General features: G+C 37.7%; 4 protein-coding genes across 4 annotated transcripts; all 4 read left to right on the top strand.

Annotated features, from left to right (window-relative positions):
* The first annotated feature begins 1,217 nt into the window (after positions 1-1,217).
* Positions 1,218-5,068, top strand: LOC134176495 (sushi, von Willebrand factor type A, EGF and pentraxin domain-containing protein 1-like). The gene is made up of 14 exons (XM_062643164.1): positions 1,218-1,476; positions 1,537-1,707; positions 1,771-1,953; positions 2,007-2,177; positions 2,237-2,419; positions 2,723-2,917; positions 2,983-3,156; positions 3,227-3,430; positions 3,494-3,697; positions 3,752-3,925; positions 3,988-4,203; positions 4,257-4,454; positions 4,599-4,769; positions 4,833-5,068. Exons 1-14 carry the CDS (start codon positions 1,218-1,220, stop codon positions 5,066-5,068), a joined length of 2,739 nt encoding a protein of 912 aa, XP_062499148.1.
* Positions 5,069-5,197: 129 nt separating this feature from the next.
* LOC134176496 (sushi, von Willebrand factor type A, EGF and pentraxin domain-containing protein 1-like) lies at positions 5,198-13,554 on the top strand. The gene is made up of 19 exons (XM_062643165.1): positions 5,198-5,294; positions 5,338-5,646; positions 5,714-5,861; positions 6,000-6,187; positions 6,250-6,564; positions 6,626-6,799; positions 7,272-7,487; positions 7,541-7,843; positions 7,896-8,066; positions 8,121-8,360; positions 8,417-8,596; positions 8,654-8,887; positions 8,952-9,131; positions 9,195-9,353; positions 9,409-9,453; positions 9,712-9,762; positions 9,823-10,146; positions 13,205-13,396; positions 13,461-13,554. Exons 1-19 carry the CDS (start codon positions 5,198-5,200, stop codon positions 13,523-13,525), a joined length of 3,591 nt encoding a protein of 1,196 aa, XP_062499149.1. The 3' UTR covers positions 13,526-13,554.
* Positions 13,555-14,182: 628 nt separating this feature from the next.
* On the top strand, positions 14,183-16,682 carry LOC134198169 (sushi, von Willebrand factor type A, EGF and pentraxin domain-containing protein 1-like). The gene is made up of 7 exons (XM_062667502.1): positions 14,183-14,485; positions 14,541-14,732; positions 14,790-14,966; positions 15,026-15,250; positions 15,311-15,415; positions 15,483-15,781; positions 16,385-16,682. Exons 1-7 carry the CDS (start codon positions 14,455-14,457, stop codon positions 16,535-16,537), a joined length of 1,182 nt encoding a protein of 393 aa, XP_062523486.1. The 5' UTR covers positions 14,183-14,454; the 3' UTR covers positions 16,538-16,682.
* Positions 16,683-16,761: 79 nt separating this feature from the next.
* On the top strand, positions 16,762-17,160 carry LOC134176497 (coagulation factor X-like). The gene has a single exon (XM_062643166.1). It carries the CDS (start codon positions 16,762-16,764, stop codon positions 17,158-17,160), a length of 399 nt encoding a protein of 132 aa, XP_062499150.1.
* The last annotated feature ends 7,734 nt before the right edge of the window (positions 17,161-24,894 follow it).

Below are 24,894 nucleotides of genomic sequence, written 5' to 3' on the forward strand. Positions count from 1 at the left end.
GGTATGGTAACGAACAATGCAACAGTCTCTATGCTTGCCAAATAATAATGCCCCTGCTCAAATTGTGCCCCATACTCAAATAATGATTAAAAACTATAAAATTATAGTACTGCATGGGGCACTGTTCCCGGATATACGGTAAACGAGTTCCAAAATATGTACTAATTAATATTACAGAAATCTTAACAACTCGTCGACAGACCTTATGTGCGAGACAAGAAGTGATCAAAGCAAGGCTTGCCCATGTTATGGTATTAATGTATTGCTCAAAATCAAATTATAAATCAAGGATTTAAAAAAATAATTATACATAGGCTATTCCGTGAGCTTGAATAATATTACAACAACTTCTTCGCAGCCACGAAAAATTGGAGGAAATGTCTTTTCATCAAGATTGGCTAAAGATGGAAAGATTGGGACGAACTGGAGACAGTGTTTTGTGTCAATTATTCGAGATGAGAATGCTTGGTGGATGGCAGATTTAGGAGAAGAAATTGTCATCAACAGTGTTGGATTTCTCCTAACTAAAGGGAATAGAAACAAGACTGAAAAAATTCAAATTGAACTTTCAAACAATAGCCATATATTTACCTCGTGTGGAGATGCATGGATATGGAACAGATCAACAGATTATGTCGGTTATCGCAGGTGTGCAGCTGATGGTGGGGTATGGGCAAGATACGTCCGTATAAACAGCACTTTAGGCAATGACAATGTCTCTGAGCTTGTTTTGTGTCAAGTACAGATAAACAGTGGAGTCGTATCTATGAGGCAGTGCAGACATCGTAACTTTCCTTTAGGCACAAATAAACCATTCAAAGAAACATTGAAAGGAAAAATATTGGAGATTCAATGTAATGAAGGATACTGGCCGCGTTCGATACAACGGTTGACGTGCGGAATGTTTGGTTACTGGTCAAACGTCGATTGTAAGAAAAGTGAGATTAAAAGCTAAAAAGGCATGTATTGTTATTATTGGCTGACATGTGATTGCTTTGTTAGTATCAAAGCTGGACTTGAAGACTAACACTAAACACATTGAGCTTTTTCCAGACGTGATTCGTGTGTTAGGACTAACGTCAGTCGCAAAAAGCGCAATCGATGGTATTATACCGCCAGACAGTGGAGAATCGGCTACAAATTTTATGAAATGTGCAATAGCCAGTTTTACAGCCGTTACTGAACTTCGACTAATTCTTTCAAATGAATACACAATAATGTCAATTAAGCTATATCTTCGAAACGGGTCGGATCGACAACGCCAACAAAACGGAATGAAGGTAACAGTTGAAGACAGAAATGGTCAAAAACATCAATGCGGAGAGACATACAATCAACTTACTCAAGGACAATATCCCACTTTTGAATGTAGAAATGGAATTCTTTCTTGTTTCATTCGCCTAACTCTTGACCATACTAAGAAAACGCCAGTTCGAAATAAACCAATTCAAGTATGTGAATTAGAAGTGTTTGTAGGTAAGATTGATACCAATAATTATTAATTTTAGTCAATTGTTTCGAAAGTTTTATTTTTAGTTAGTGAATGTGGAAATCCTCCTCCAATTCGTTTTGCTGCACGTGACTTCCAGTCAGTAACGATCAAATCCCAGGCGACGTACACATGTATGCCAACCTATTTGCCAACTTCTTCTCAAACAATTACTTGTCTTAGTCACGGTAACTGGTCGCTGTCATTATCTCCCTGTGGTACGAACACATGCACCAAACTGCTACTTTCACTGTAATTATTAAAACTTTTAAATTTTGTAGTTCCTTCATGTAACGTACCGCAAGAGAGAGTAAAAAACGCATCTACTAAGCTGCCTAACAAGACAAGACAGCCAGTTGGCAGTACAGTCAACTATACATGTGATAGCGGCTATATGAAAAAAGGCCAAAACAAGCTAACCTGCAATTCAAGCGCAGAGTGGGAAGGAGAAATAATCTGCCAAGGTTGATAAGTAGAACAACTTCAACTTCATTCTTTTAATTTGGTTTTATTGTAGAATTTTTCTGCGATCATATGCCTGTGTTGCAGCAAGGAAGAGTTGAAGGAAATAGCAACAAGGTACGTTTTTCGTGTTTTTATGGCTACCGACTGAAGAATGCGGGTAGCGCATATTGCGGAGAAAACAACACCTGGATATATCTCAATAAACAACCCCCAGCATGTCAAGGTAAATAACTACATGTAAAGTCTGATAATATTGCTGACAAAAGCAACTTAATTTTTCAGTTATGAAATGCCAAGAACTCGAATTAGAAAACGGAATTGTACCAAAGCACAACTTGACAGTAAACAGTACAATCAAATTTGCATGTAAGAAAGGCTACGAGAGGAAAGGCATCAATTCACGTAAATGTGTCTCTAACAATAAAACCGCTTTCTGGGACCCATCTGATCCTGTCTCATGCCAAGGTTCGTTAGAAATAGACAAACTTGATTCCTTTACATTATACATCATTACATAACTTTATAAACAAATTAATAACCGTTTTCAGCGAATTCAAGACTTAACATTTTTATAGTTAGGTAAACATTATTATGTCAAGAAGGTGAATGTACAGTAAATGATCCTAAAACATTTGTATGTAATGCTGTTTTTACAAAATGAATTTAGCAAGAGACGGCTGCATTTGCAGTTGTCATACTCTTTATACAAGTCCAAATATCACAATTTTAAATATACCTTAAAATATTGACTGATACTTTATTCTCAAGTTAAAAGGTGCCAGAAGCCAGCTAAACCTACGAACGGGAGCATTACTGGCCAAGAGTACACTTATTCTAAGATCATTCATTTTCAATGTGATAATGGCCATGACATCAAGGGCATCGCCAATTTCAGCTGCAACGAGAATGGAGAATGGGTTGACGCTGACTCGAAATCTTCTATTGTCTTTCCCACTTGCCATCGTAAGTTTCAATAATATTTCAGTATTACACATACTAATACATTTCTATTACTTGCGGTTGTTTAGCAAAGAACTGCGGGAAACCAAGAGTACTTCAAAATGCAAAATTTACAGAGAAAAGCTACGTGTTTCCTAACAAAATCACATACAAGTGCAAAAAAGGATACTGTGCTAAAGGAAACCTAACCACTAGATGTCTTGCAAATGGAAAATGGTCTGCTGAAGATCGTTCTTGTAAACGTAAGAATTGATTGTTTCATGGCAATCGAATGCATTGAAGTACTACGGTAAATACAGCAACGTTTGTTAGGTGTAAAATGTTCAATGTTGACATCACCCATGAACGGCTCTGTGAGACCAGATACGAACCAAGAAATAACTGTTGGATTTCAAGCAAACTTTGCCTGTAATCCTGGGTATATATTAATTGGAAACTCAACAATTTACTGTCAGCAAAAGGAAAATCCGTTTGACTGCCAAGGAAAATGGTCAGAAAATGAGCCAATCTGTAAACGTAATGATGTTGTACCCGTAAAAATATTAAGTATACTAGCTTATTTCTGTTTTTACATGTTAGCAAGGAGGTGTGGAAAGCCAATTATAGCAGATCCTCAAATTAGAAAGATTGTTGGAGATAAATTTTATTTTCCAGAAGTGATTCAATTCCAATGTGTTAATGGCTATAATCTTCGAAAAGGAGGAGCTCGTTGGCATTGTAGTCATGACGGAATTTGGATTGATACTGAGAACAGTAAAAGTAGAAAATATCCAATATGCAAACGTAATGCATGATAACGAGTTGTTACTTAGACTAATGACCCAGTTTTGTGTTTAGCCGTTAAGTGTGAAAAACTTACAAATCCAGAAAATGGTAAAATGGAGGGTCAGAATTTCGAATTTCTTGCTGAAGTCAAATTCTCGTGCAACAGAGGCTATTGCATTAAGGGTAGCTTAGGCTCAAACTGTCAAGCTTCTGGTAAATGGTCCAGTGAGCCACCACGCTGCAATCGTAAGATATATTTGCCTCTACAACTGTTTTCAGCCTATACCAATGTGTATCTATAACTTTAGGAGTAAAATGCAACAAACCATCTAAACCAAAGTTTGGTCAAATATCAGTCAACACGACTGATATATTTGTTGACTTCATAGCAACTTATCAGTGTAACAATGGTTACGATATCAATGGAAACAGTTCTCTTCACAAATATGAAAGAATTTGTATGCAAAATGAGACAATCAATCACTGTGTTGGGAAATGGTCAAATACACAGCCGGTGTGCAAACGTAATCACTATCATAATTTTTTAAAAATGCAGTTTTAATATTGGCGTCTTTAGCAAAACGTTGTCCCACAGTAATGAAGCAAAACAAAAGAACAATATTGGGCGAAGTATATGAGTACTCACACTCTATCACTATTGTCTGTGATGATGGTCACGAACTTCGTGGTGGCAGTAGCGTGTGGAATTGCTCTGAGCAAGGAACATGGATTGACACAATGACCGAAAAGAGTGGCGAACTACCCTCATGCGAACGTAAGAGAAATTATTGATTTCACAAACTAACATGCTAATAAGCTAACATGCAATTCAAACGCAGAATGGAAAGGACCAATAATCTGCCAAATTTGATTATTAGAATAACTTCCACTCAATTTTTAAAATTTGGTTTTATTTTAGGATTTTTTTGCGATCACATGCCTGTGTTAAAAAATGGAAGAGTTCAAGGAAATACCAACAAGGTAATTTTTTCGTGCTTTTATGGCTACCGACTGAAGAACGCGGGGAGTGCATATTGTTGGGAAAAGAATACTTGGAGATATCTCAATAATCAACCCCCAACATGTCAAGGTAAATAAATACATGTTAATTAAGCCTAATAATATTGCTGACAAATACAACTTCATTTTTCAGTTATGAAATGCCAAGAAATCGAATTAGAAAATGGAATTGTACCAAAGCACAACCTAACAGTAAACAGCACTATCACCTTTGCATGTAAGAATGGCTACAAGAGGAAGGGCATCAATTTACGTAAATGTGTCTCAAACACTACCACCGCTTTCTGGGACCCATCTGATCCTGTCTCATGCAAAGGTTCGTTAGAAATGGACAAACTTGATTCCTTTACATTTCTTATCATTACATAACGTTACAAAGCCATTAAATAATTTCAGTTTTAAGCAAATATAGGCATTAAAATTTTAATAGTTAAGTAATCGTTTAATATGTCAAAAAGGCATATATGCAGTAAATGAACACAAAACTCTTTTATAAAAATGTGTTTTTACAAGAATGAATTTAGCAAGATTGACGGCATCATTTGCAGTTGTCATACTCTTTGTACAAATTTAAATATTGCAATTTACAATTTCGGTATGTTAATTGTAAATAATAGATTATGTGTTGACTGTTTTAGCAAGATCCTGTCCAAATCCGTCAATGTCAAACTTCATGAACGGAACTATACTAGGCGATGCATTCTTCTTTCCAGAAACTATAAACCTGACTTGCAATGAAGGTCACGAGCTAATCGGTGGTACATCTATATTCAAATGCAACGAAAAAGGCAACTGGGTTGAGGTCAAAACGCCACAACAAGAAACTGAAAATGACATTCAAGATAGAGTTAAAAGACAAAGAAAATACATTCAAAAATGTACAGAAAATCAAATGCTTGTACCTAAAACAAATAAAGTAGTAAATCCTCGCTTTCCAACTTGTAAACGTGAGTAACAAGTTTAAAATAGTACTTATACGTTTTGTTAAACCAAAATATATATTTCAAATTATAGCAAAGAACTGCCACATACCACAGGAAAATCCACACTGCAAGAGAATAGGAGTCTACTTTCAGTACCCAGGTGTCGTAAAATATAACCGCGACTATGGATACTGCATACTTGGATCAAACCAAATTCAATGTAACTCATCAGGACAATGGTCAAACAAAGCACCTAGCTGCAAACGTAAATACGTTATTAAGATATATATATATATATATATATATATATATATATATATATATGCAATATTGACAATTTGAATTTAATATTTAGAAATTGAATGTCCACCTGTTAGCGATCCCGAACATGGTACAGTACAGCTGAGCTCAGAACAAAGGTTTGTAGATGACACGGCAGTTTACAGATGCCATTCAGGCTATGACCTAAATATGGATAAAAACATTCAGAAATTTACTCGAATTTGCTTACAACCCGATAACCCTCACGAGTGCAAAGGAATGTGGAGCAAAAAACCGCCATGCTGTATACGTACGTCCTGTTTGGGCTAATCTTGTGACACTAATAACAGACTTGTAATACAATAGCAAGGTCATGTCCGGATCCTAACAATTCTAACTTCAGAAATGGAAGCATACAGGGAATTGCCTATTTCTACCCCGAAAAAATCTTCCTAAATTGCAGGAGAGGTCACGAGCTCGTTGGTGGAGGATCCTATTTTCAGTGCAATGAAAGTGGCCAGTGGCATGAAATATCGAAACCCAGTGATAAGCCATCACAACAAACCAATGAGAGAATAAACTCAGAACTTGAGAAATTAAAAGCCTGCATATCGCCAAAGTCAAATTCAAACAAAACGAGGCATTTTCCACCCGAAGTGGGACAATTTCCTACCTGCCAACGTAAGAATGTAACAATTACGTATTAACTTAGTATGCATATTGAGTGCATTGTATCTTTTAGCTAAAAATTGTAAGAGACCTTTTGTTAACAGTAACTGTACTCTGGTGACAAGGAGCTTCCATTATCCAAACAAAGTGATGTTTGACCGCAACTATGGATACTGCGTTGTTGGTAGTACTAGCTCTCAATGCAATTCACAAGGACTTTGGTCAAATGCGTCACCAACCTGTGAACGTAAGATATAATTTTTGATTGATTAACAAAACAGCGTTAATAACAGTTGGTAATTGGTGCGAACAGATTGCTTCTGACCGAACCACATTATTACTTACGGAAGCCAATTTTGTGAGATTTGGCTTAACGCGTTCTAGTAGGCGTACTTAACTTTGGATTTTATGAGCGTCTAAGAAATTATTTTTTAAATATTGACGAGTTGGTTATCATGAAAAATGGCATTTATGTCTTTCGGTAATTTATTTTTTAGTACGTACTTCTATACTGTATGTCATGGCTTGTAACCTGTCTCTTTCACTTTTACATCATAACACTCAGCAGCATAGACGCTATAAATATATAATCTTTCTATCTAATATAAGCTAAAGCCGACGCCAATGAGCAAATAGTAAATGTACAATTCTTAAAATTGTTCCGTCCAAGCTTCACGTGACCCATCGCTTCCGCAGATTCTGACATATTATTGGTCTAGGTATACAATGTCCGTCCCTTGAACGTATAAGAAGTGGCAGCTATATCTTGAATAAAAACAACAGATATGTAGACGCCAGAGCGCGCTACACCTGCAAAAGAGGCTACAATATCTTCATGGATGCAGAAAGGTCGTCTTACAACCGCCAATGCCGTCAAAATAAAGACATGAAAAGATGTGAAGGATACTGGAGCGGAAGAAATCCGTGCTGCATACGTAAGTTTTATATCCGTAGTTACAATACAATAACCTATTCATTTCTATTTTAGCAAGATCTTGTCCGAATCCCAAGCCATTTGAGAACGGAACGGTTATTGGAGATCATTTCTTTTATCCGGAAACAATTTCAATAAGATGTGATGTCGGGTACGAATTGACGAAAGATGGCCCAGTTTATCAATGCGAAGAAACAGGATCTTGGGTTCCTCTATCTGGTCCATTGCCAAAAGGGCATAAACGCGATAATTTGCGCGCAGAGGCAGAACTGCAACTAGTCCGAACTTGTCTAACAAATAATAGCATTCAAACGAAAAATGTTGAAAATTCTGAATTAAATATGGCAAGATGCGAACGTAAGAACATTGCACGTTTCTAAAACAATTTTATGCTCTATGGCGTGTTTAGCGGTCAACTGCGGAAAGCCCACCGATCCTGTGGACGGAACATGTTCAGGACTTTACCATCAGTTTAAAGAGGTTGCGCGATGTACATGCAACCCGGGAAACTGCATAGACCATGTTAAGATAACTTGTAACGCAAATGCTGAATGGTTTCCATCAATCCCAACCTGCTCAAGTAACCTGCTCGCCAATAATCCTATGTCTTTTCAATAGATGTCATGGTATTTAGGAATATATTGTCCTCAACTGAAGTATAATGAGACTCGAATGTGGTTAACAAAAAAAAGAAATGGACAAGCAAAAGACTGCCTTAAAGGCAAGTTTTGCTACGGAGATACTGTTACCTTTGATCCTCGCCCTGGTTATTCCCTCGACAGAAGCGTTCAACTCGTATGTGAGCAAAACAAATCAAACCCTCATCAATGCGCAGGCTTTTGGCATCCCAATGATCGACTACCACAACCTCTTGGTATTCATACGTGCCTTTCCTTGATAAATAACAGACTGTATAGTATTTGTAAATAGAAAAGAGTTGCCCTCCTACTCCGGTTAAGATCAATAACGGACTTGTCCATAGTAGTGATTCTACCGTCGGATCCACAATCAGCTTCAGCTGCTCAGCAGACTACGAGCTAAAGGATGGTAGTGATACAAGAATATGTTTGTCGTCGGGACAGTGGAGTGGAATGCAACCAAGATGTGAACGTGAGTCGTTTTCCACTTGCTCTGCTAGATTTCCTTTGACAAGTATTTTCTCACTAGACGTTTGCGCCAAATATGTGGCACAACCTGGCTCCGTTCAGTATTGTAACGTAACAAGCAGAAAGGCAGAACTAGTCTGTCCAGGAATAACTGAGTGCCCATCAGACCTCACTCCGGTCTGCTCTAGTGATACACAAACTTACGACAACCTTTGTCTCCTAAAAATTTATGGCTGCAGAAAGTACGGCGTCAACGATACAACAACCGCTGTAGCAAACAACAACTGTCTTTTCGGTACGAAGTAGCTAACAGTTAAATAGACCTCAGTGTTTAGACAATTTGCAATAACATCAATTAGGTGGAATTTGTACTGAACCGCAACCCAAACCAACACCCGGAGATCAGTGCGAGCAAACTGCGTATCGATATTTCTACAATACTGAAACGTCAGAGTGTGAACGGTACGCAAACGGACCCTGTTACAAAGGACATAACAGTTTCTATACATTGGACGATTGCAAAGATCACTGTGAAACAAGTAGAAACACCGTGGCTGGTTATCCTTAATATATAAATAATTGATAAATTTTATTGTGTTCAGGTAATCCTTGCATTTCTAAAATGGATCCTGGCTTGTGCTATCTTCATCAGCTGCGTTACTATTACAACCTGACAGAAGAGAAGTGCATGGAATTTAACTATTCAGGCTGCTATGGGAATGACAACAATTTTATATCAGAGTCAACGTGCGAAGCAAAATGTAAGCACTAAAATGGAGAGTAGGTGTCAATCATTAAGGTACTGATATGTTTCAGGCAGCGGAGTTCGCATCCCTCCTACACCTGTCATCATGACTGCAGGTAAATGACAACACTATTGTACTGTCCTACTACAATTGGTCTCCCCTCGTTAAGTGGTCCGGGGACCGGTTGTAGCTGCCATATCTAGTAGCCTAGACCAGTTGCGGTTGCCATAGTTGGTCCAGTATTGCCGTGAGTGCTCGCAGACACGGACGACAAACCTAAATTTAGCATCGAACCTGTCAGTATAGCTAGGACCAGTTGTCGTTTGACACTTCTACATCTAGCGATGATTTTACCTGTGATTTGAAATTACAGAAGATTGCTGCAGAAAGAATACTCTGAAAGATCAGTGCAGGGGCGGCCTAGGTTAAGTCCATTATCATATCATACATAAATTTTTAATTTATTTGATGTAATAAATTTTAGTATTAGACATTAATGCTACTGACACCACTACGAAAAATGAAAGAGTGATCGTTGGAGTAAAATTCAAGCCAAGGAATTTAAAATATCAAACAGTACAAAAGTATAAAAATGCTCTTAAACTTTCGCTGCCAATAGCTAAAAGTGAAGTGGAAGGATGCGACATGAAATGTCCAAAGTTCGGTTCAAATAAGAAATATTTAGTTGTTGTTAAAGGAGCCAGTATCAAAAAGAAGCAAGTGAAAGCTGAAAAGTACCACATAATGCAATACAAAAACGGCGAAGAAAAGTCTGAAAAGGTTGATCAACTAAAACAATGCAATCAAAATAGATGATGGCACGATCTGCAAGACTCTCACGTTGACAAGAAGACATCAGTAGACTATTTGTGCTTGGTTGACTTCTAGCGAGTGAGCTAGAATGTTTGTGTTAATGTTGTTTTGATACTTCTACAATCTGACGTAGAGATGACAATGAAGACAAACGAGCAATTACTTACTCAGAAAACTCCTTATTACGCTCCCCCGTGTGTGTGTGTGTGTGTGTGTGTGTGTGTGTGTGTGTGTGTGTGTGTGTGTGTGTGTGTGTGTGTGTGTGTGTGTGTGTGTGTGTGTGTGTGTGTGTGTGTGTGTGTGTGTGTGTGTGTGTGTGTGTGTGTGTGTGTGTGTGTGTGTGTGTGTGTGTGTGTGTGTGTGTGTGTAAATGATTTCATAATATTCACAGCCAACCAATTACAAAAGTCAGTCGCCTCACTAAACAAGTAAAAGCGAAACACATAATTTAAATAATAACTTAATGTAAAATGCATGTTTATGCAAAAAATTAGTTTATCCTTATAGTCTACCTGCGAACGTACATTAATGGATTAATCGCAATACCGGCACTGTCGCCAAGCTTTAATAATACATTTACAAACCCTCTTTCATCATTTCATTCTCTCTCTATAATTTTCTAGATATTAGCAAACCAAACTAGATTTGCTATTGCACTTTAAATAATTGTTCAGTGACAATAGTCGACCTACCCGTTTTTAATACAATCGAAGGGCTCAATTCAATAGATTAAATTTACCAACAACACATTGATTTGTGCAATGTGATGTGTTACAAATTGAGACTAGATCTACGAGGCCACGGTCTGGATCGCGAGCAGGACGCACGATCCTAGTGGTAGGTGTTTTAGTAACACCGACTAACTTACCGTCTGTACACCAACATAAATTTCGCTGCTTGTAGAAAAATGGAAGAGCTAGAAAAACATGATTTCTTAGATTGCGTACCTTTTAAGTATTTCTAGATAAGCGCCACCCCACCTAGATTAGACTAGTAGACATTGCATCTCGGATTGCTATTTCCATCTACCGCCTTTCATGCCATATCGTCGTCATCCGGTACAGTCATCGTATTTGCTGCATTGTTACTAATTTTTAGTTACGAGTCCTTGTTGAGCAAACAGAAAAATCTAATAAGAAACCTCACAGAAATAGCTTTTCTTAAATAAATGTGCAATTGCAATGCTCGAGCAAACATTTAAATGGATCGCTTAGACCAATGAATTAAAATTCACAAACAGCATTGATTTGTGCAATGTGATGTAGGAGATAACTTTTCCAACACACAAACAGGTGTTTGTCTTAATTTACCTTCCGTCACGTGCCAACCACGTAGGCAGCTTGACTACTCCATCTAACACACAACGCTGCCAGTGAATTCCGCGTTTCCTAGCTGTGTAGGTACGTGTATTGTACACAACACGCTACCTTTACCATAGATGAACCTGTTGGAGGGAAAATGCTATGTTAGATAGGCTCTCCATTAGCGGATCGCCGAGTTGGCAACTGTGGTGACGAAGTATTACAGAACGACGTTTGTCGTCTAGGATAATCGAGACACAATTAAAACATCGAAACAGTCAACCTGCTAATATTATTTAAGTAGTATACTGCGCGCTCTCACGGGCACACTCTAGATGTAGTACACGGTACCAGTACCGTATACAAAAGTGGGCGTGGTTGTCTAGACAAAGTCACATTGCTCGTTTGCATGACGTCGCCCAACTCAGAAAGTAAACAGACATGCACTTCCATCGTCAACGCCTTCTGAACTCTAGTTGAAGTCAGCTAAACTAAAGTCTATTTGCTCAACGCAACTCAATTAATTATGTCAACTAGCTAACGTAGAACAGTGTGCTGTTACAATTGAAGGAATATGGTCATAGCTAGTCAGATACAGCCAGAGCTAGTTGTACTAAGTAGACTAATATGTCAATGCTAGATATAACTACTAGACTCAATAGCGCTAGACAATGATTGTAAATCGAGTTCTACCGTGTCACTAGATGATCTCTGAGCTGTCATTGTCGGCGCGTACGTAAATATGTTATGAACATTGATATATATATATATATATATATATATATATATATATATATATATATATATATATATATATATATATATGAATTTAATATTTAGAAATTCAATGTCCACCTCTTGGCGCTCCTGAACATGGTATAATAACTTTTAGCTCAGAACAAAGGTTTGTAGATGATGCGGCAGTTTACAGCTGCCATTCAGGCAATGACCTAAATATGGATAGAAATATTCAAAGATTTACTCGAATTTGCTTACAACCAAATAACCCTCACGAATGCAACGGAATGTGGAGCGACCAACCGCTATGTTGTATACGTATGTTTTGTTTGTGATGAATGTTCTGACACTAATAACAGTCGCGTTCTATTGCAATAGCAAGGTCATGTCCAGATCCTAACACTTCCAACTTTATAAATGGACGCATACAAGGGAATGGGTATTTTTACCCAGAGACAATCTCACTAAACTGCATGGTAGGTCACGAGCTCGTTGACGGAGGATCCTATTTTCAGTGCAATCAAAGTGGCCGGTGGCATGAAATATCAAAACCCATTGACGAGGCATCAAACCAGGCAACAGAAAGAATCAATTCAGAACTTGAAAATTTCAAGAATTGCATATCGTCAATATCAAAAACAATTAGAACAAAGCACTTTTCGCACAAAGTAAGGCAATTTCCTACTTTTCAAGGTAAGAAAGGAAATCCTTAATGTTGACTTTTGTTAAATCAGCTACCTGTAATGTTCACGGTTTATATACATAGCTGTATCGCGTGGACGACCTCCCTCGCTACTGAATGGGAGATATGAAGGACATTTGTTTTAGCTACGGAGCCATGGTACGCTACCACTGCAACGTCGGATACTGTCTCGTTGGAACCAATATCTCCATTTGTTAGAAAGAAGGTTATTGGAGTTCAAACACACACAGAGAATGTCAAAGTATACATATAATAACCAAAACAAAAACTGCTATGCTCGATAGATCTAAACTTGTATTGAATGTTTACAGTTCTGAAATGTCCTAATTTACAATCGATATCAAATGGTTCAGTTTCTGTGTCGTCAAACTATTTGGGCGGAATGGCTACTTATCAATGCAAAGCTGGCTTTGATTTGATTGGTTCTCATACAAGATCATGCGAGGAACGTTCATTAGGGCATTGCAGCTTTACATGGACTGAACATCCACCGACATGTAGAGGTTATTGAATAAGGCATTAATAGTACTTGCTAAAGTTCGAGTTGCTACTGACGATTGTATTTAGCTAAAGATTGCGGCGATCCTGGTGTCATTAGTCGTGGAAGAATTGCCGTGATCCAAGGAGACTGAAGGCGATATCCAAGTTACATCCAGTTTATATGTAATCTATGATATCAAATTGTTGAAGGCACAGAGTTTATGACATGTTCAAGTTCACAAGTGTGGAAAGGAAAAAGGCCAAAGTGTCAACGTAAACGGTTACTAAATTACACTAGAAATAAGTTCAATTGCTATTTATTTCAGCTGTCTATTGTGGTGAGTTGGAACAACCCAAGAATGGCGAAATTATAGGCAACAAGTTCTATTTTGGAGAATCCGTGACGTTTTCTTGCAATAGAGGATACATGATGATAGGAAAAGAGACTTCAACGTGCGAGACGTCTGGTACATGGACCAATATTTCACCCAGATGTATTGGTACAGAGCGCTGCTTAAAAGTGCCATGAATGGCAGTTTTGTAAGTTCAATTATGTCTTTTAGAAACGAGATGTTTTCCAATTCAAAGACAGAAACATGGGCGTGTTGTTGGAATAGGCAACCAAATTGGCTCTGTTCTTGTATTTCAATGTACGCTAGGATATGCCCTGAAGGGATCTTCAAAACTTCACTGCGTCTAAATCAAAAATTTACCAGCAAAATGGAACATGCCAATACCTGAATGCCAAGGCAAATATTAAATTTCTTGCAGTTTTTTTTCAGATAAAGGATATGATGTTTTACAGCAATACTGTGCGAGCCTTTACAGCCTCCTAAAAACGGGTTTATCAGTGGCAGGAGTTACACGTTTCCGAATTTTGTTGTGTATGCATGTAGAGAAGGATATACACTTATTGGAGAATCAAAGCGCCACTGCAATGGATCTGGACAATGGAGAGGATTAGTTCCAAATTGCCAACGTATGGAAGCAATTTTTAGAAAAATATCCTTACCACAATTCTTACCACAATGCCGGATATGCTGTGCGAGGTTCGTCTACGTCTACCTGCCTTTTGCAAGGAATGTGGTCACATGACCCTCCAACATGTCAAAGTTTGTTGTATGTTTTGTTTTAGTTGGGTATTAGAACGAAATGTTATCTTAATAGGTATAAAATGCGCAGCACCGCCTAGACCAAAGTTTGGTAAAGTATTTGTTTCGCAAACTCATGTCCGAAGCGTTGCTCGGTACTCGTGCTCAATTGGGTACAGGCTCGTTGGCGTCACTCACAGGCAATGTACACAAACCTCTAAATTCACTGTCGAAGCCACGTGGAGCGAAAAGTCTCCCAAATGTATTCGTAAGAAAATCATTACAATACCCATGATTCCATATTTGCTCAACGTATATTACTTAGCTGTGAGATGTTCTACACTTCATGCTCCACTAAACGGAAAAATTGTTGGTGACAATTTCTATTATCCACATTTCGTGCTGTACTCGTGTGACTATGGATACCAGATACTTTCTGGTAACAGCACTAGAAAATGTAACGAAATAGGAAAATGGACAGGCATTGCGCCCTTGTGCAAAGGTGTGCAAACACGCACAGAGTAATTTGATATAAACCAATAATAATGTATTTGTTCTCAGGTGTTTGTGAAGTTGCAAGAATTAATTGTTCTAACGCTGAGATTTGTGCAGTGGACAGCGACGGCAGTGCAACGTGTATATGCAAACCTCGGTCTACTTGTCCATTAGATGTCAGACCGGTCTGCGGTTCTGATGGGCGAACTTATATAAACGAGTGTTTACTGGAAGTGGAGGCATGCCTGTTTGGATCAGATTCATTAAGAACGATGAGTCAAGGAGTGTGTGGTAAATTGCAATACTGCAGGATAAATATAAACCTGACAAAATATTTCATTACAAATGTAGAGTTCTCTTGTCATGTCTGCCATTCAAATGCTGATTGTGTTAAAAATACCAATTGCAGCTGCAAACCTCGTTTCGTTGGTGACGGAAGAGAATATTTTTTCGAAGGTTTAGTTTCACACAATTTTTAATAATTCGTATAAAATTTACCAGCAAACTTTCAACATTGTTTTAGAATTAACCAACCAGGTGGCATTACTTGGATCTGCAGCATGGTTTGATTGCCAAGAATCGTGCGATCTTCCTTTTCGTTCTACTCAATGGTACTTGAATGGTCAAATTCTAGACCACTTAGATACAAAATCTAGATTTGCGATTTCAATAAACGGACGAGGACTTTCCATTACAAAGCTAAAGTTAGAAGATGCTGGTCAGTATACATGCAAGGTGTCCAGCGACAGGCTCACTTACGAACGACATGGACATCTGGATGTCATCGATCCAATCAACCAATTTCGGCAATGTCTCAATGTTGTAAGATGTTTTAAAATCAATAATTTTTTAATAGTTAAAAGTAATTATTAAAAATCAAACTGAATTAAACAGCCCTAAAATTATTTCTAAAAAGTGTTGATAGTAAAACATATTAGTTAGAAACGTCTCAAAGTAAGTCAACAAATCAACTTTCCTAGTAAACAATGCAATACCGATTGGAATAATCAAATGTCGTACTAAATTCAATTTGTAAACGGTAATATCAATATTCGTAAACATAATAATATTGTAGTTAAAATATGTAATATAACGAAGAAAATATAGACTTTAATAGACGTGGTACTATGTTAAGAGCTGTGACTCCAGCTTTATGCTTGCACGAGTTTCAGCACGTTGTACTGCGGCAGAGCCATGTGGAGAACCATTGTACATTTTGTAATTATAGTTAGAATAGCACACAACACATGCAGCTTGCACATCATGCATGATTACATCCGAATACTGCGGGGAGTGTTCATCAATTGTCATTCACATTCAATTGAGTAATAGTCGTTATATTCAGTTTATATATTTTACGGTATATCATCAACAGAGTGTAACCGACATGTAGCAAATCACATAACATTTCTAACTTGTATACAGCATCCGATTGTGGTGAAAGTTGTGCTAGAAAGCCATTTGTTGCTGGAGGCGACACGACTAGTCCTGGTGAATTCCCATGGCAAGCAATGCTGTGTTCTCCTCGGTTGGGACAACATTGTGGAGGAGTTCTCATTTCAGAAAGATGTGTGCTAACAGCAGCACATTGCTTAAAGTATCAGAGCATAAATAGAAAGACTATCACAGTTTGCTTGGGCAAACATTGTGGCAATTGCTCCGAATCAGATTCTTTATTCAATTCCGTTTGTTCCAATTCTTCGTCGATAATCATACATCCAAATTTTAATCAAACTTCTTTCGATCATGATATCGCCGTTTTGAAACTTGCTCGTCCGGTTAACTGCAATTGTCGAACGATCATGCCAGTGTGTCTACCAGACAAGGCAAGAGATTCGTCATACATCCGTGCTCAACAAAACGGCGTTGTCACTGGATGGGGTCGCGTCAATTCGACAGTCAGCAGATCTAGATGTTTACGTAAAGGCGACGTCAGGTTAAAATCTCGCCGTCTTTGTCAAATAAAGCATCAAGTTTACCAAATAACTGAGAACATGTTGTGTGCTACTGATTACAACGGTGCCTGTGAAGGAGACAGTGGCGGACCTCTGGTGGTAAAGAACAGAAAGTTTAGAGGTCGCTATGTGTTGGCAGGAATTGTGAGTTGGGGAATCGGTTGTGGCGATAAGACGAAGTTTGGAGTCTACACAGATGTGATCAGTCATCTTGACTGGATCAAGTCTACTTGTGGCATCAACTGAATATTCCGGTTTATAGAGATTATCTCGTCTCTAAGGAAGACAAAGAACTTTGAGTTTTCTTTCTGTTTGTTGCATGGTTGTATTCGACTGTTTAAACATGGAAAATGTTACTGAATCATCAAAGCAAGAATACAACAAACTATTCGCAAAGCATACGTACTAACTGTTTTATTTATAAAAATTGACTTTTGTTCCAAAACGACTTCATCAAGGATCTGGTAACTTTTTTATTGAACCAATACATTAAATGTTTTCTTTAGACAATAACAGGATGCGGTTACATGCAGTTTAGAAAGTCAATTCATCTAGCCAGAAGTTTGCAGTCATGATCATTTCCTTAAGTAATGTTTACTAATATTTTAACACTGCTTACGTACTGTAATAGATTAATCTCAATACCGGCGCTGTCGCCAAGCTTTAAGAACTTATGTACAAAAACCTCTTAAAATTTTATTATACGTTTTTCCAGATATCCGCAACCCAAACTACATTTGACTAGTTGGTATTACACATGAACAAATGTACAGTAGAAATAGTCGGCCTAACCGTTCTAAATGCAATCAAAGGGCTTAATGCAATAGATTAAATTTACTAACAACATTGAATTGTGCAATGTGATGTGTGGCTGGATCTGCGATACCGCGGTCTGGAGCGCGAGCAAGACGCACGGTACCAGTGTAACACTGACTAACTTACCGTCCATACGTACTCCAACATAAATTTTACGGTTATTAGAAAAGATTAGAGCTAACAGAACACAATTTTCTAGATTGCGTACCTCTTCACACTATTGTTTGCTCGGTTGCTTCCTTGCGTCAAGTTCACAGTTAACTAACACATCATACCCGCCTTATAAAGTGTGCATATCCTCTTGTCGCTTTTCATTGGCGTTTTTCCACCGAATAAAATGGCTCTTCACCAGTTGAAGAACAAGAAGTTCAACCAATTTCAAAGCATTTACGCTAGCGCTGTCCTCGGATATACAATATAGCCACCAACAATATCGATGCAATAGGAAAAACAATATAGTTACATAACAGTTTTTCAAAGTTTTGTATTTTATCCTAATTAAGTTAAAACATATATATTTTCTTGTAATCAAGTAAAGTAAATTCACTGTAATAGGAAAAGCTAGAGCAATGCTAATGTATTATCAAATATTGAAATACACAATTTTAAGTGATACAACTATTAACTTGTAAACAGATAATTTACTAACACGGTTGGAAGCCACACAATTATGTGTAGGATAACGACATGAACAACACTGTGATGATTAGTACGCATTAATAGCAGCAATGATTTCAAATTTTTATAACAATAGCAAAAACTCGTTGCTTGCTTGATTTGCTTTGAAAATTTTTTACTCAGTTAATAGAACAGATCTTGTACTATAACCTATCTGCCTGTTTAGAAAAGTGTGTTGCTGTTAAAACAAACTCTGCTTAGAAATACACAACATTGATGCTATATTTAATTCGTTGTTTTATCGACTCGTTACTATCAATACAATACATTAATTTATAGTATGCCATAATATATTATAAAAAATATTAAAACCATTGATATTTATTTGATTAATTTGTTAATATCAATGTAAAACTAAACAGTTAGTATGCGGTACACACACGTGAATGACAGCTGTATGTAAATGAATTCGAAAGATCTGAAGGCAACAGATGGTCATCCTTTGGCGCGCGTTTTGTTATGTAACAAATCCCTCTATAGCGCGCGTTACGGTAGACCACAATTGGCCATCTTTTAACGCTCTTTGTGGTAGGCCACACCTATCATTGAATTGACATGCCACACTTAAACTGGTACGTTAAGTTGTTGTTGCGGTTTAGGCAATAGTGTAACTAACATTGAGTGTGAACTGAAGTTTGTCGTGTTTTCTTCCTACAAGATCCCGTGACTGCGAGTGCTGCCGGTCCCGGTTACGTGAGCTCTACGAGGTCGTCGTAGTCGAGACCGAGCTGTTACCATCCTGTCGTCTGGCTGTCGTGTGTCATGTACTTGTAGATGAATGTAGATTAGATGAGCAAGCTATAGTACGTTCAGGCATATCGAGAGAGACTATCAAACGCCATCACGTTGTGATGTTTTAGCTGTCATGAGAACGCACCCTCTCTTGTGCACATTTTGATCGTGTTGATACAGACTGTCAGTGGAGACCGGCCTGTTTGTGCATCCGACTGGTTTTTTCATTGATAGATTCAATAGCATGTTTTATAGCGTTGTGGCTGTCTGTATTTTGCGATTCAATTTTGATTATAATTTTACTTGCATATAACAGCATCTGAAGCCTTGAAGTCCCTGACTTCTGGCGTGGCTAGGCAACCACGTGCTAAACACGTGGAAAGAACGCTCGAGAAAACTGGGTACACGAGTCTATCATGCAGGTAAGTTTTACTAACGAAAAAGTACTGATCATGTATGTAGTCTCTATATTCGCGTTTCATTCGAGTAATGCTATGGAAAACTTGACAGTGACAATATTGTGTTTGCCCACTGACTCGCGCTAGGCTCGACAGACCTTACATTTTCAAAGTAGTTTAATTAATTAAAATTAATGCGGGCTCTAGTATTCTCTGCTGTATCAGAGTAAGATATTCTTTGCAACTTTCCTAACATTCCAAGGCAGCCGTAGGCACTGCAGCAGAAATTGGAGAAAGGGAGAAGGTCGAAAACATTAGCAGACTGTTACTCAAGCAGGTGGTTTTCTACCCGCTCATTGTGGAAACAATAAGATTATTTGGTAAACTGTACGTGTTCGCCCTTACTAGGAAGGATTCCTATACATAATCTGCGCTTACATGAAACTCACATACCAGCTAGAGCCTAACTCATCTAACTGTGACTTCTTGTTGTAATGTTTCATGGCAATTTGCGTATTCCAGTGGGGTATGTAAGTAAGGGAAGTTTTTAGGAGGTTAATTCCAATCAAAATTATTGACGTGCAGTGGTAGATTTAGAGGGATTCCGGGGGTTCCGTGGAAGCCCTTAAAAATTTTGAATTTATCACACGGAGATGACCGCGTACCAGCACTGCTTGTTACTTCCTGACGTGACTCGCAGCTCACGTTTTAGTTTTAAGTAACTTCGCACTGAGATGGAGTACAGATTATGAACTTTCCATCATCGTCGGACAGTACGAGTGAGTCGTACGGTGATCCTACTCTTTCTACATCAATTTATGGTAACTTGTTTTCAATCTCAGTTGTTCTCCAACAACATGTTTCATTTACTTCCTTGCGATGTTAATGTTTCCAAAAAGTTATTTTCTATTTCATGAAAATATACTTCCACCTTTAATGGTTACAACATTCACAATTTCATGAAATCATATATGTCTATAGAAGCTTTCTTCAGAAAGAAAGGACAAAGCGGTAACATTTGCCTGTCTAGCGAAAGACATGTATAGGCTTGCGAGATCAATTCAAATTCTCCAGTCCTGTAGATTTATTATCGTATACGTCCATTCGATGGTATAGTTGATTAAATAGCTAATTTATATCTGGAGGCGTGGCTGATCCTAACCTTTGTGACGTCACGAAACCCCCATTCAAAAATCCTGAATCCGCCCCTGGACGTGGTTGATCGTCTAACCATGTATCCGCAAATAGTCCCCCGTGGAAGACTATTTTTCATAGTTCTAAAATATGAGGCACAATTCGTGCATGAAGCATTATTATTTCTCAAGCATAGAGACTTTCGTATTGTTCATTTGCATTCCATCACACAACACAAGCACACCACCCAATCTAATCTTACAGCTACTCCCTGGATTCTTTTGCTTCGCTTAGGTCGTATTCCTGGTCTGTTGCATACGTCTAATTAATCTCCATCGTCACTCATCTGGGTGTTCATTTTATCACAACAGTACACATTGATAGACGCGAATGGGTTTGACTAATCGAGCACGGAGCACTAGTATTTCGTATAGGCTCACCATGAGGCATTATTTGTGTGTGGGTGTGTTTGTGTTTTTGGTTTGTTTGTTTGTTTGTGCGTATGTGTGTTTTTGATTGGTTGTTTGTTTGTGTGTGTTTGTGTGTGTGTGTTTGTGTTTGTTTGTTTGTGTTTGCGTGTGTTTGTTCATTGTGTGTGTGTGTGTGTGTGTGTGTGTGTGTGTGTGTGTGTGTGTGTGTGTGTGTGTGTGTGTGTGTGTGTGTGTGTGTGTGTGTGTGTGTGTGTGCACTAAAGGGGTAGCGCGTCCGTTTAGACGAAAGCAATACAGGAGGAGGAAGAGGAGGATGTGTGTGTTGTATGTGTGTAAGAAAGAGAGAAATTGGTGTTTGCCAATACTGTCACATTTGAAGGGTTTAAATGTAGTCTGCATTACTCAGTTGACTTCTGTGTATTTGTAACTTTCTAAATCAATAATTACTGTTTTTCAGTTTTTCCAAATTAACCCAGCATGCTGTAATTCCCAATTTGAAATGACATACTCAAATGCTAACATGCTCTAATACAATGCTACCCTAGAACGCTAGTGTATTGCAACATTAGAACACCATGTCTTTCAATTTGAGGAAATACAGTATTTTGAGTCAATTAGAAGCCAGGACTGTTATTATTATTTGTTCTATTATTTTAGCTTTAGCATTGACTTATGCTTATGCTTATGACTAAAGTTATAATAACTTATGACTAAATGCTTATAATTATATGCATGCGCAAACTCATTGTGACGAAGGAAAACAACTCGTTAGCGAAATTTTGGTAAATAGAATTGTTATTCTGAATAATTTCAAATGATCTGTTTTTAGACAGTTGATGCACTGTTTTTTTCAATGAAAGGTCTTGTTGACAAATGAGTTGCGGCATCTGCTACTGGTTACTCTTTGAATGTAACCTGGCTGATTCTGAGCTAATTCAAGTCCTTGTGAAGCCATGTATTTTAATTAAACAGAGGAAGGAGTCACGACTAGTGAAGCTTGTGGTAGTATTAAAGAAAATGAAAGTATTTGTAGTTAATAGTTGTACTTGTACTGGAGTGGTACTTTGAAAGAATTGACATTGCATTTTAGTGGTAAATATTTGTCACTATAAATATTCCGTATGAGTTCATATCTATATATAATCATGAACAATCTACCTGAAGTGCAAGTTTAGAACAATTTTTTGCTGTCATGTTTGAACTAAAACTTTAAACACAAAAGCTTGTGGTAAATTTGCAATACTGCAGGAAAAATATAAAACTGAAAAATATTTCATCACAACTGTAGAGTTCTCTAGCCATGTCTGCCATTGAAATGCTGATTGTGTTGAAGCTACCAATTCCAGCTGCAAACCTTGTTTTGTTGATGACGGCAGAGAATGTTGTTTTGAATGTTAGTTTAACTATATTTTTAGTAATGTGTATAAAATTTACCAGCAAACTTTCAACATTGTTTTAGAATTTACCAACCAGGATGCGTTACTTGTATCTGCAGCATGATTCGATTGCCAAGAATCGTGCGATCTTCCGTTTCCTTCTACTCAATGGTACTTGAATGGTCAACTTCTAGACCACTTTAATACTAAATCTAGATTTGCGGTTTCAATAAGCAGACGAGGACTTTCCATTACAAAGCTAAAGTTGGAAGATGCTGGTAAGTATACATGCAAGGTTTCCAGCGACGGGATTACTTGCGAACGACATAGACATCTGGATGTCATCGATCCAAGCAACCAATTTTCGGCAATTTTTCAATGCTATAAGAAGCATTTAAATTTAATATTTTCTTCAATATTTAATTTCTTTAATAGATAAGTTAATAATTAAATATAAAAGTGAATTGAACAGCTCTAAAATTGTTTATTAAATTAATAATTGTTTGCAACAAAGGTTGATTTGTTGTGCTACTTTCAGACGTTTCTACAGATTGACATAATCAAATGTCGTATTAAATCGACTTTCTAAACGGTACGATCAGTAATTGTAAATAATCCTATTGTAATACCAATATTTAAACTAGCGAATAAACTCTAATGATTTTTTGTAAACGCGGTACTATGTTAAGAGCTGCGATGCCATCTTTATGCTTCAACGAGTTTCAGCACGTGGTACTGCAATGTGGAGAACTATTGTGCAATTTGCAATTAGCTAGAATAGCACACAACACATGCAGCGTACACATCATGCATGATCACATGCGAATACTGCGGGGTGTATTCCTCAATTATCTTTCTCATTCAATTGAGTAATAGTCGTTATGTTCCGTTGATATATTTTACGGTATAACATCTGCAGAGTATAACAGACATGTAGCAATTCTTAAAATATTTCTAACTTGTATGGAGCATCCGATTGTGGAAAAAGTTGTGCTAGAAAGCCATTTGTTGCTGGAGGCGACACGACTAGTCCTGGTAAAATACCATGGCAAGCAATGCTGTGTTCTCCTCGGTTGAGACAAAATTGTTGGGGAGTTCTCAATTCAGAAAGAGGTGTGCTAACAGCAGCACATTGCTTAGAGTATCAGAGTATAAATAGAAAGACTATAACAGTTTGCTCGGGCAAACATTGCGGCAATTGCTCCGAATCTGGTTTTTTTTATCCAATTCCGTTTGTTCCAATTCTTCGTCGATAATCATACATCCAAATTTTAATCAACTTCTTTCGATCATGATATCGCCGTTTCGAAAATTACTCGTCCGGTAAACTGCAAATTTCAAACGATTATACCAGTGTGTCCACCAAACAAGGCAACAGATTCGTCATACTTCCGAGCTCAACAAAGCGGCAGCGTCACTGGATGGGGTCGCGTAAATTCGACAGTCAACAGATCTAAATGTTTACGTAAAGGCGACGTCAGGTTAAAATCTCGCTAAGTTTGTCGAATAAAGCATCAAGGTTACCAAATAACTGAGAACATGTTGTGCGCTACTGATTACAACGTTGCCTGTGAAGGAGACAGTGGCGAACCTCTGGTGGTAAAAAGCAGAAAGTTTGGAGGTCGCAATGTGTTAGCAGAAGTTGTGAGTTTGGGAATTGGTTGTGGTGATGAGATAAAGTTAGGAGTTTACACAGATGTGATCAGTCATCTTGACTCTATCAAATCTACTTGTGGCATCAACTGAATATTGCCGTATATAGAAATTATCTCCATACCAAGGAAAACAAAGAAAGTTTGGTTTTTCTTACTGCTTGTTGCATGTTTGCATTTAACTTTTTAGACGCAGAAAATTTTAATGAATCGTCAAAACAAGAATATAGCAAAGTATTCGCAAATCAGACGTACTGGCTGTTCAAATTATAAAAGTTGGTGATTGTTCTAGACAATAACAGGATGCGGTTAAGTGCAGTTTTGAAATTCAATTAATCTAACCTTTACTCTGCAGTCATGATTATTCCTTAGGTAATGTTTACTATCATTTTAACACTGCTTACCTACTGTAATGGATTAATCTCAATACGGGCGCTGTCGCCAAGCTTTAATAACATATTTACCAAACCCTTCTTCAAAATTTCTTTTTTATATTTTTTCAGATATCCGCAACCCAAACTAGATTTAACTAGTTGGTATTGCACAAGAAAAAAATGTGCAGTAGCAAGAGTCGGCCTAACCGTTTTAAATGTAATCAAAGGGCTTAATACGATAGATTACATTTACTAACAACATTGATTTGTGCAATATGATGTGTGGCTGGATCTACGATACCGCGGTCTGGATCGCGAGCAAGACGCACGGTACCAGTGTAACACCGACTAACTTACCGTCCGTACGTTCTCCAACATAAATTTCACGG

This window comes from Corticium candelabrum, chromosome 2 (genome assembly GCF_963422355.1).
Source record: "Corticium candelabrum chromosome 2, ooCorCand1.1, whole genome shotgun sequence".
In the NCBI taxonomy this organism is placed as follows: domain Eukaryota; kingdom Metazoa; phylum Porifera; class Homoscleromorpha; order Homosclerophorida; family Plakinidae; genus Corticium; species Corticium candelabrum.

Coding starts and splice junctions, on each gene's coding strand:
- LOC134176497 (XM_062643166.1), top strand. CDS start 16,762: ATGCCAGTGTGTCTACCAGACAAGGCAAGAGATTCGTCATACATCCGT.
- LOC134198169 (XM_062667502.1), top strand. CDS start 14,455: ATGTGGTCACATGACCCTCCAACATGTCAAA. Junction 14,486..14,540: donor TGACCCTCCAACATGTCAAA/GTTTGTTGTATG, acceptor TTATCTTAATAG/GTATAAAATGCGCAGCACCG. Junction 14,967..15,025: donor CATTGCGCCCTTGTGCAAAG/GTGTGCAAACAC, acceptor ATTTGTTCTCAG/GTGTTTGTGAAGTTGCAAGA.
- LOC134176496 (XM_062643165.1), top strand. CDS start 5,198: ATGTGTTTTTACAAGAATGAATTTAGCAAGATTGACGGCATCATTTGC. Junction 6,800..7,271: donor TGCGTCACCAACCTGTGAAC/GTAAGATATAAT, acceptor TTATTGGTCTAG/GTATACAATGTCCGTCCCTT. Junction 9,354..9,408: donor GTCAACGTGCGAAGCAAAAT/GTAAGCACTAAA, acceptor GATATGTTTCAG/GCAGCGGAGTTCGCATCCCT.
- LOC134176495 (XM_062643164.1), top strand. CDS start 1,218: ATGTCAATTAAGCTATATCTTCGAAACGGGTCGGATCGACAACGCCAA. Junction 1,954..2,006: donor AGGAGAAATAATCTGCCAAG/GTTGATAAGTAG, acceptor GTTTTATTGTAG/AATTTTTCTGCGATCATATG. Junction 3,157..3,226: donor TGAAGATCGTTCTTGTAAAC/GTAAGAATTGAT, acceptor AACGTTTGTTAG/GTGTAAAATGTTCAATGTTG.